Source organism: Scyliorhinus torazame, chromosome 4 (assembly GCF_047496885.1).
Source record: "Scyliorhinus torazame isolate Kashiwa2021f chromosome 4, sScyTor2.1, whole genome shotgun sequence".
Taxonomy (NCBI): Eukaryota; Metazoa; Chordata; class Chondrichthyes; order Carcharhiniformes; family Scyliorhinidae; genus Scyliorhinus; species Scyliorhinus torazame.
Window position 1 is genome coordinate 154,658,290 of NC_092710.1, and position 12,194 is coordinate 154,670,483.

At 47.7% G+C, this 12,194-nt stretch overlaps 1 protein-coding gene across 7 annotated transcripts in view; it reads left to right on the forward strand.

The window, feature by feature from the left end:
• greb1 (growth regulating estrogen receptor binding 1) overlaps positions 1 to 12,194 on the forward strand; it is a 563,483-nt gene that overhangs the window by 520,063 nt on the left and 31,226 nt on the right. For all 7 annotated transcript variants that reach the window (XM_072498796.1, XM_072498792.1, XM_072498791.1 and 4 more), the window contains one exon: positions 864 to 999. In XM_072498796.1, the coding sequence (XP_072354897.1) occupies positions 864 to 999 (136 nt within the window). The remainder of the gene's footprint in view (positions 1 to 863; positions 1,000 to 12,194) is intronic.

Here is a 12,194-nt window from a genome sequence, read left to right on the forward strand (position 1 = left end):
TAAGCAGCTCCAGCTTGTCAAGCTCTCCAGCTCCAATTGCGGCTCCAGCGAATGGCGGGAATGAGAATTGCCCCAGATCCAAGTGGGCAGTGCTGGCCCATTTACACGTCCTGAATTGCTCCACTAATATCACCCCTCATTCACTCCCAGCGTCAACATTTAGGGCTGAATTCTCCGATTTGCCGGCAGCTTGGGGGTTTCCCGACGGTGTGGGGCTGCCCCACTATGGGAAACCCCATTGACTAGCCGGCGAAACGAGAATCCCGAAATCTGGTGTGGCGGAACAGAGAAATCCGCTCAATATCTCCCAAATGGAGAATTCCATCCTTTGTCTTTGTTTATAGCCTGAGACTTAACCATGTAATGCATTACAGTAAACTTGTATGCAGTGGATTATATGTTTAATCCCTGGATCTCACTATTGTTTACCAAGACATTGGCCAAGTAAGGGCACCCTCTAAATCATGGGAATGCAAGAACTACTTTTGTGATTAATGATATTGGTCGTGTGCAAAAGTTTTAAATAGTGAATTGTCACCTATGCCTTATTTGTAAAAGATAATTTTACTGTCTCAGGCCTTCATCCGACTGCACCATTGCCACTGTGCCCCCTGTAGCGTAGCACACTGAAACAGGGAGCTTCTCACTGGGGAATCACATGTATAATCAGCTGCACTCTAACAAAGTTAGTTGGTACATGATCACTGCATTCTACCAGATCTCAGTTTGTTCTCTGGTGCTTTATTAGTTTACTGCAGTCAAAAATATAGCAACCTGGAGTTGCTATAATATAACACTTCATGGAAAAGTGTTTTTTGTAATCATTCTGCAAAAACAAACCTCACGTTTATGCCTTCTTTCAGATTTACCTGTGATGATGTGGATTTCAACATTCGGGTCCATAGTGCTGGTCTTCTAATCTGTCGTTTTAATCGCTTCAGTGTTATGAAGAAACAAATTGCCATCGGTGGGCACAGAACTTTCCTGATCAAGTCAAAGGTACTATTGAAGGAACATGACAAAAGTGTTGCTCTGCACAACTTGTGAATTGTCCAAACTTCAAAATTTGTCAGCACCAGATGATAGCAATATATTAATTATTGTGTTCTGTAATTATGTTTTTTGCCACTGAATCTATGGATAAATTTTGTGCCCCCATATGTAAGGATAGTAGTGTTAAGGGGGTGAATATTTTCCATTTTTATTCTCAACATTGACATCAAAGATTCCCAAATAATATATAAGAGGTCAGCCATAGATTAAAGGCTCTTGTGCTCTAACCCAACATTGTCCTTTTATCTAACTTTACCAAAAGACTAGGTTGTTACAAATAAAAAGGCCATTTACTCAATCATGGCTCATTCATTTGAAATAGGCAAAAATGCACATATCTACATCACTTCATCTACCTCTTGAATGATTCAAAATCCCAGTCGCCACTGTGCTTGTGTAAAGAAAAATTGATACAAACTATCCTTGTGACTTATGCATGGTGGTTAATTTAGTGTCAATTAGTATGAACTATGGGATCAATGATATGATACATGGCATCTGTAGTGAGGCTGTACATTGCGTCCTGGCGATTTACTTACTTTAGGTATTGCAGCCTGCATCATAGTGCAGGTGAAATGCCTTGAGGACTTGCAAATCTGATGTATCAGTTAATGAGGTCTTTATCCCCTACTGTTATAACCTCCACGAGGATCACAGGGAAACCATTGTTGATCTCCCCATAGGACTTGTGGAGTACGAGCTTCCCGGCCAGGCTGTGGAGGCCACCCAGCTGGAGCTTGTTACAAACGAACATAAAAGCCAGCCCAAAGCAGGGCCTGGTGTAGTTAGTTCGCACAGAAAGGACTGTACTGGGAGCGAGTCACTGCCTTGAGCAGAATATTGTAAATAGCCAAATAAATAATCTCTTACCGCTGGATTCCTCAAGTTACTAAACTGGCGACGAGGAAAAATGAAACTCCAGATTCGCTCATGGAACCGCTTAGCCGCCCAGTAATTTGCTATCCCGGGCCGAAGGGACATAACTGTTCACGATGCCACTATTGGGAAAATTGGAAACCTTTGATGCAGGCCTGGAAAACTGAACCAGTATGCGGAGAGCATGAGGTATTTCTTCCAGGCGAATGGGATTTTGAGGGGAGATCATCCGAAAGTTCTCCTTATTGACCACCTGCAGGACCCAAACATTTGGTATCATAAACAATTCTCTAATGTCCCCAGCTGCACTGGACAACAAATCATTCGATGAGCTGGTCGCTTTGGTTTCTGAACACTATGACCCCAAGCATTCAATAATTATGCAGCCCAAGCCCAATCCCCCGCCCCTGTCACTGTAACCCCTCCTAACCTTTTGGGTAATATTAGCATGGCCAATTCACATAACCAGCACATCTTCGGACTGTGGGAGGAAACTAGAGCACCCGGAGGAAACCTACACAGGCATGTGCAAACTCCACACAGGCAGTCACCCGAGGTCGGAACTGAACCCGGGTCTCTGGCGCTGGGAGGCGGCAGTGCTAACCACACAATCATTTGTTTCGAAACTCAGCATAACTTAGGCCTTGTTTCTAAATGTCCCGTTCTGTCTCGGTCAACACTGACTTTGATGATATCTATGGTCTATTTCCTGTATGTCTTTGCTTTACAATCTTTGCAAGCTTCTCTGAATATGCCATTTCAACGGCTTGCAAGAATAGCTATTTTCCCATTATGCTTTAAGGGATTCTTGTTGTGAACCATTTTGCATGAGCGGAGCTTTATGGCTATAATTGTAACCCCCAGGATGTTGATTATGGGGGATTCAGTGAAAGTAATAACATTGAATGTCAATAGGCGATGGTTAGATCCTCTCTTGTAGGAGATGGTCATCGCCTGCTACTTGTGTGGCTCGAACGTAACTTGCCACTTGTCAGCCCAAGCCTGGGTTTTGAACATGGGCTGCTTCATTATCTGAGGAGTCGCATATGGTGCTGAACATTGAGCAGTAATCTGTGAACATTCTCACTTCTGACCTTATGATGGAAGGGAGGTCATTGATGAAGCAGCTGGAGATGGTTGGGCCAGGACACTACCCTGAGGAACTCCTGCAGTGATGTCTTCGAGATGGGATGATTGACCTTCAACACTAAAACCATCTTCCTTTGTGCCAAGTATGACTCCAACCAGCAGAGAGGTTTCCGTAGTTGAAACAACTGAGTGGCTTGCGAGGCCATTTCAGAGGGCATTTAAGAGTCATAAGAACTAAGAGCAGGAGTAGGCCACCTGGCCCTTCGAACCTGCTCCGCCATTCAATGAGATCATGGCTGATCTTTTGTGGACTCAGCTCCACTTTCCCGCCCGAACACCATCACCCTTTATTCCTTTAATCTTCAAAAAACTATCTATCTTTATCTTGAAAACATTCAATGAAAGAGCCTCGCCTGTTATACTGGGCAGGGAATTCCATAGATTCACAACCCTTTGGGTGAAGAAGTTCCTCCTAAACTCAGTTCTAAATCTACTTCCCCTTATTTTGAGGCTATGCCCCCTAGTTCTGCTTTCAACCGCCAGTGGAAACAACCTGCCCGCATCTATCCTATCTATTCCCTTCAGAAATGTATATGTTTCTATAAGAACATAAGAACTAGGAGCAGGAGTAGGCCATCTGGCCCGTCGAGCCTGCTCCACCATTCAATGAGATGATGGCTGATCTTTTGTGGACTCAGCTCCACTTTCCGGCCCGAACACCATAACCCTTAATCCCTTTATTCTTCAAAAAATTATCTATCTTTATCTTAAAAACATTTAATGAAGGAACCTCAACTGCTTCACTGGGCAAGGAAGTCCATAGATTCACAACCCTTTGGGCGAAGAAGTTTCTCCTAAACTCAGTCCTAAATCTACTTCCCCTTATTTTGAGGCTATACCCCCTAGTTCTGCTTTCACCCGCCAGTGGAAACAACCTGCCCGCATCTATCCTGTCTATTCCCTTCATAATCTTATATGTTTCTATAAGATCCCCCCTCATCCTTCTAAATTCCAATGAATACAGTCCCAGTCTACTCAACCTCTCCTCGTAATCCAACCCCTTCAGCTCTGGGATTAACCTAGTGAATCTCCTCTGCACACCTTCCAGTGCCAGTACGTCCTTTCTCAAGTAAGGAGACCAAAACTGAACACAATACTCCAGGTGTGGCCTCACTAACACCTTATACAATTGCAGCATAATCTCCCTAGTCTTAAACTCCATCCCTCTAGCAATGAAGGACAAAATTCCATTTGCCTTCTTAATCACCTGTTGCACCTGTAAACCAACTTTTTGCGACTCATGCACTAGCACACCCAGGTCTCTCTGCACAGCAGCATGTTTTAATATTTTAGCATTTAAATAATAATCCCTTTTGCTGTTATTCCTACTAAAATGGATAACCTCACATTTGTCAACATTGTATTCCATCTGCCAGACCCTAGCCCAATCACTTAGCCTATCCAAATCCCTCTGCAGACTTCCAGTATCCTCTGCACTTTTTGCTTTACCGCTTATCTTAGTGTCGTCTGCAAACTTGGACACATTGCCCTTGGTCCCAAACTCCAAATCATCTATGTAAATTGTGAACAGTTGTGGGCCCAACACTGATCCCTGAGGGACACCACTAGCTACTGATTGCCAACCAGAGAAACACCCATTAATCCCCACCCTTTGCTTTCTATTAATTTTTTAAAAAATATATATTTTATTCAAGATTTTTGGCCAAACATAACAGTACGTAGTGTTTCTTTTACACAACAATAAAGCAATATGAATAACAGTGGCCAGTTTTAAACAAGTAAATAAATAATATATAAACAAAAACAAAACTGAATGGCAACTGCCTTGTCCAAAATAAATACTCTCCAAAAATACAATCCAACAATCCAATATACAATTACCTATAACAACTACCTATACATATTATACAATAACATCTCTGAGAGTCCGTTCGATTCCTTCCCCCCTCCCCCCCCCCCCCGCCCCCCCCCCCCCCCCCCCCGGGTTGCTGCTGTTGTCTAATTCTTTTCCAATCCCTCTATCTTTCTGTGAGGTAATCGACGAATGGTTGCCACCGCCTGGTGAACCCCTGAGCCGAACCCGAACACAAACTTAATCCGTTCTAACTTTATAAACCCTGCCATGTCGTTTATCCAGGTCTCCACACCCGGGGGTTTGGCTTCCTTCCACATTAACAATATCTTGCGCCGGGCTACTAGGGACGCAAAGGCCAAAACATCAGCCTCTCTCGCCTCCTGCACTCCCGGCTCTTCTGCAACCCCAAATATAGCCAACGCCCAGCTTGGTTCGACCCGGACCCCCACCACCTTTGAAAGCACCTTTGCCACCCCCACCCAGAACCCCTGTAGTGCCGGGCATGACCAGAACATGTGGGTGTGATTCTCGCGAGCATCTCGCACACCTATCCTCTACCCCAAAAAATTTACTAAGCCGTGCTCCAGTCATATGCGCCCTGTGTAACACCTTAAATTGTATCAGGCTTAGCCTGGCACACGAGGACGATGAGTTTACCCTACGTAGGGCATCAGCCCACAGCCCCTGCTCAATCTCCTCCCCCAGTTCTTTTTCCCATTTCCCTTTCAGCTCATCTACCATGATCTCCCCCTCGTCCCTCATTTCCCTGTATATGTCCGACACCTTACCATCCCCCACCCATGTCTCTGAGATCACTCTATCCTGCACCTCCTGCGTCGGGAGCTGCGGGAATTCCCTCGCCTGTTGCCTCGCAAAAGCCCTCAATTGCATATACCGAAATGCATTCCCTTGGGGCAACCCATATTTTTCCGTCAGCGCTCCCAGACTCGCAAACGTCCCATCTACAAACAGATCTCTCAGTTGTACTACTCCAGCTCTTTGCCATGCTCCAAATCCCCCATCCATTCTCCCCGGAACGAACCTATGATTGTTTCTTATCGGGGACCGCACCGAAGCTCCCGTCCTTCCCCTATGCCGTCTCCACTGCCCCCAAATTTTCAATGTAGCCACCACCACCGGGCTTGTGGTGTATTTCTTTGGTGAGAACGGCAACGGTGCCGTCACCATTGCTTGTAGGCTAGTCCCCCTGCAGGACACCCTCTCCAATCTCTTCCACGCCGCTCCCTCCCCTTCTCCCATCCACTTACACACCATTGAAACATTGGCGGCCCAGTAGTACTCACTTAGGCTCGGTAGTGCCAGCCCTGCCCTGTCCCTACTACGCTGCAAGAATCCCCTCCTCACTCTCGGGGTCTTCCCAGCCCACACAAAACTCATAATACTCTTCTCGATTCTTTTGAAAAAAGCCTTCGTGATCACCACCGGGAGGCACTGAAACACAAAAAGGAATCTCGGGAGGTCCACCATTTTAACCGCCTGCACCCTACCTGCCAGTGACAGGGACACCGTGTCCCATCTCTTAAAGTCCTCCTCCATCTGTTCCACCAACCGCGTTAAATTAAGCCTGTGTAATGTACCCCAATTCTTGTCTATCTGGATCCCCAAGTACCGGAAGTCCCTTGTTACCTTCCTCAACGGTAAATCCTCTATCTCTCTGCTCTGCTCCCCTGGATGCACCACAAACAACTCACTTTTCCCCATGTTCAGTTTATACCCTGAAAAATCCCCAAACTCCCCAAGTATCCGCATTATCTCTGGCATCCCCTCCGCCGGGTCCGCCACATATAGCAACAAATCATCCGCATACAGAGATACCCGGTGTTCTTCTCCCCCCCTGAGTACTCCCCTCCACTTCCTGGAACCCCTCAATGCTATGGCCAGGGGTTCAATCGCCAGTGCAAACAATAACGGGGACAGAGGACATCCCTGCCTCGTCCCTCTATGGAGCCGAAAATAGTCAGACCCCCGTCCATTCGTGACCACGCTCGCCATTGGGGACCTATACAGCAACTGTACCCACCTGATATACCCATCCCCAAAACCAAATCTCCTCAGCACCTCCCACAAATAATCCCACTCCACTCTATCAAATGCTTTCTCGGCATCCATCGCCACCACTATCTCCGCTTCCCCCTCTGGTGGGGACATCATCATTACCCCTAGCAGCCTCCGTATATTTGTATTCAGCTGTCTCCCCTTCACAAACCCAGTTTGGTCCTCATGAACCACCCCCGGGACACAATCCTCTATCCTCATTGCCATTACCTTGGCCAGAATCTTAGCGTCCACATTCAGGAGAGAAATGGGCCTGTAGGACCCGCATTGCAGTGGGTCTTTTTCCTTCTTTAGGAGGAGCGATATCGTTGCCTCTGACATAGTTGGGGGCAGCTGCCCCCTTTCCCTCGCCTCATTAAAGGTTCTCATCAGTAGCGGGGCCAGCAAGTCCATATATTTCCTATAGAATTCAACTGGGAATCCGTCTGGTCTCGGGGCCTTCCCTGCCTGCATGCTCCCAATCCCTTTCACCACTTCCTCCGTCTCAATCTGTGCTCCCAGTCCCACCCTCTCCTGCTCCTCCACCTTAGGAAATTCCAGCTGATCCAGAAAGCACATCATTCTCTTCTTCCCATCCGAGGGCTGAGCTTCATATAATCTTTCGTAAAATGCCTTGAACACTCCATTCACTCTCTCCGCTCCCCGCTCCATCTCTCCCTCCTCATCTCTCACCCCCCCCCCCCCCCATCTCCCTCGCTGCTCCCCTTTTCCTCAGTTGGTGGGCCAGCAACCTGCTCGCCTTCTCCCCATATTCGTACTGTACACCCTGTGCCTTCCTCCATTGTGCCTCTGCATTACCCGTAGTCAACAAGTCAAATTCTACATGAAGCCTTTGCCTTTCCCTGTACAGTCCCTCCTCCTGTGCCTCCGCATATTGTCTGTCCACCCTCAGAAGTTCTTTCAACAACCGCTCCCTTTCCCTACCCTCCTGCTTTCCTTTATGTGCCCTAATAGATATCAGCGCCCCTCTAACCACTGCCTTCAGCGCCTCCCAGACCACTCCCACCTGTACCTCCCCATTATCATTGAGTTCCAAGTACCTTTCAATACACCCCCTCACCCTTAAACACACCCCCTCATCTGCCAATAATCCCATGTCCATTCTCCAGGGTGGACGCTGTTGTTTATCTTCCCCTATCTCCAGGTCCACCCAATGTGGAGCATGATCCGAAATGGCTATAGCCGTGTACTCCGTCCCTGTCACCTTTGGGATCAGTGCCCTTCCCAAAACAAAAAAATCTATTCGCGAATAAACTTTGTGAACATAGGAGAAAAACGAAAACTCCTTACTCCTAGGTCTACCAAATCTCCAGGGGTCTACTCCTCCCATCTGCTCCATAAAGTCCTTAAGCACCCTAGCTGTAGCCGGCCTCCTTCCGGTCCTGGACCTCGATCTGTCCAGCCCTGGGTCCAGCACCGTATTAAAATCTCCACCCATTACCAACTTCCCCACTTCTAGGTCCGGGATTCGTCCTAGCATACGCCTCATAAAGTTGGCATCATCCCAGTTCGGGGCATACACGTTCACTAATACCACCACCTCCCCTTGCAATTTGCCACTCACCATCACGTATCTGCCCCCACTATCCGCCACTATAGTCTTTGCCTCAAACATTACCCGCTTCCCCACTAGTATGGCCACCCCCCTGTTTTTTGCGTCTAGCCCCGAATGAAACACCTGCCCCACCCATCCTTTGCGTAGTCTGACCTGGTCTATCAGCTTCAGATGCGTCTCCTGAAGCATAACCACATCTGCCTTAAGTTTCTTTAGGTGTGCGAGTACCCGTGCCCTCTTAATCGGCCCGTTCAGCCCTCTCACATTCCACGTGATCAACCGGGTTGGGGGGCTCTTTACCCCCCGCCCCCCTTGACGACTAGCCATCTCCTTTTTCAATCCAGCTCCTCACCCGGTTCCCACGTAGCCGTATCTCCCCCAAGCGGCGCCCCCCCCCCCCCGCCCCGACCACCCCCCCCCCCCATACCAGCTCCCCCTTCTCCCCAGCAGCAGCAACCCAGTTAACCCCCCCCCCCCCGCTAGATCCCAAACTAGCGTAATTGCACCCCCCATGTTGCTCCCAGAAGTCAGCAAACTCTGGCCGACCTCGGCTTCCCCCCGTGACCACGGCTCACACTGTGCGAGGCCCCCTCCTTCCTGCTTCCCTGTTCCCGCCGTGATTACCATAGCGCGAGAACAAAGCCCGCGCTTCCCTTTTGGCCCCACCCCCAATGGCCGGCGCCCTCAGCTCCTCATCCTCCCTCCCCCCCTCCCCCACGACATGGGGAAGAGAGAAAAGTTACAGGGTCGCAGGATTAACAACTTGGGAAGTCATCTCTTCCCTCTTTTCCCCCCCTTCATCCCACATATTCTCCCCCCCACTTTGTCCCAAACGTTCTTTTTATGGCCCGCTCACTCCAGTTTCTCCTCGACAATAAATGTCCACGCCTCATCTGCCGTTTCGAAGTAGTGGTGTTTCCCTTGATGTGTGACCCACAGTCTTGCCGGTTGCAGCATTCCAAATTTAATCTTCCGTTTGTACAGCACTGCCTTGGCCCGATTGAAGCTTGCCCTCCTTCTCGCCACCTCCGCACTCCAATCTTGATATACGCGGATCACCGCGTTCTCCCACCTACTGCTCCGCGTTTTCTTTGCCCATCTGAGGACCATCTCTCTGTCCTTATATCAGAGAAATCTCACCACTATGGCTCGAGGAATTTCTCCAGCCCTCGGTCTTCGCGCCATAACTCAATAGGCTCCCTCCACCTCCAGCGGACCCGTCGGGGCCTCCGATCCCATTAACGAGTGCAGCATCGTGCTCACATATGCCCCGACGTTCGCCCCTTCTGCACCTTCGGGAAGACCAAGAATCCTTAAATTCTTCCTCCTCGCATTATTCTCCAGCACCTCCAGCCTTTCCACACACCTTTTGTGTTGTGCCTCGTGCATCTCCGTTTTCACCACCAGGCCTTGTATGTCATCCTCATTCTCAGCAGCCTTTGCCTTCACGACCCGAAGCTCCTGTTCCTGGGTCTTTTGCTCCTCCTTTAGCCCCTCAATCGCTTGTAATATTGGGCCAACAGCTCCTTCTTCATCTCCTTTTTAAGTTCTTCCACGCAACGCCGCAGGAACTCTTGTTGGTCAGGGCCCCATATTAAACTGCCTCCTTTCGACGCCATCTTGCTTTGTGCCTGCCTTCCTGGCCGCTGCTCTAGAGGATCCACCGCAATCCGGCCACTTTCCTCTCTTTTTTCCATCCGTGTCCAGGGGGGATTCCCTTCTGGATTCAAGCACAGTGTTTTTTGCCATTAGAATTGCCGTTGGGGCTCCTATCAAGAGCCCAAAAGTCCGTTCCATCGGGAGCTGCCGAAACGTGCGACCTAGCTGGTCATCGCCGCACCCGGAAGTCTGCTTTCTATTAATTAACCAATCCTCTATCCATGCTACTACTTTCCCCTTAATGCCATCCATCTTTATCTTATGCAGCAACCTTTTGTGTGGCACCTTGTCAAAGGCTTTCTGGAAATTCAGATATACCACATCCATTGGCTCCCCGTTATCTACCGCACAGTTAATGTCCTCAAAAAAAAATCCCACTAAATTAGTTAGGCACGACCTGCCCTTTATGAACACATGCTGCGTCTGCCCAATGGGACAATTTCCATCCAGATGCCTCGCTATTTCTTCGTTGATGATTCCAGCATCTTCCCTACTACCGAAGTTAAGCTCACTGGCCTATAATTACCCGCTTTCTGCCTACCTCCTTTTTTAAACAGTGGTGTCACGTTTGCTAATTTCCAATCCGCCGGGACCATCCCAGAGTCTAGTGAATTTTGGTAATTTATCACTAGTGCATTTGCAATTTCCCTAGCCATCTCTTTTAGCACTCTGGGATGCATTCCATCAGGTCCAAGAGACTTATCTACCTTTAGCCCCATTAGCTTGCCCATCACTACCTCCTTGGTGATAACAATCCTCTCAAGGTCCTCACCTGTCATAGCCTCATTGCCATCAGTCACTGGCATGTTATTTGTGTCTTCCACTGTGAAGACCGACCCAAAAAACCTGTTCAGTTCCTCAGCCATTTCCTCATCTCCCATTATTAAATCTCCCCTCTCATCCTCTAAAGGACCAATATTTACCTTAGCCACTCTTTTTTGTTTTATGTATTTGTAGAAACTTTTACTATCTGTTTTTATATTCTGAGCAAGTTTACTCTCATAATCTATCTTACTCTTCTTTATAGCTTTTTTAGTAGCTTTCTGTTGCCCCCTAAAGATTTCCCAGTCCTCTAGTCTCCCACTGATCTTTGCTACTTTGTATGTTTTTTCCTTCAATTTGATACTCTCCCTTATTTCCTTAGATATTCACGGTCGATTTTCCCTCTTTTTACCGTCCTTCCTTTTTGTTGGTATAAACCTTTGCTGAGCACTGTGAAAAATCACTTGGAAGGTTCTCCACTGTTTCTCAACTGTTTCACCATAAAGTCTTTGCTCCCACTCTACCTTAGCTAGTTCTTCTCTCATCCTATTGTAATCTCCTTTGTTTAAGCACAAAACACTAGTGCTTGATTTTACCTTCTCACCTTCCATCTGTATTTTAAATTCCACCATATTGTGATCGCTCCTTCCGAGAGGATCCCTAACTATGAGATCCTGAATCAATCCTGTCTCATTACACAGGACCAGATCTAGGACCGCTTGTTCCCTCGTAGGTTCCATTACATACTGTTCTAGGAAACTATCGCGGATACATTCTATAAACTGCTCCTCAAGGCTGCCTTGACCGACCTGGTTAAACCAATCGACTTGTAGATTAAAATCCCCCATGATAACTGCTGTACCATTTCTACATGCATCAGTTATTTCTTTGTTTATTGCCTGCCCCACCATAATGTTACTATTTGGTGGCCTATAGATTACTCCTATCAGTGACTTTTTCGCCTTACTATTCCTGATTTCCACCCAAATGGATTCAACCTTATCCTCCATAGCACCGATGTCATCGTTTACTATTGCCCGGATGTCATCCTTAAATAACAGAGCTACACCACCTTCCTTACCATCCACTCTGTCCTTCCAAAAAGTTTGATACCCTCGGATATTTAACTCCCAGTCGTGACCATCCTTTAACCAGAGACAAAACTGAACACAATACTCTAGATGTGGCCTCACTAACAGCTTATACAATTGCAGCATAACCTCCCTAGTCTTAAACTCCATCCCTCTA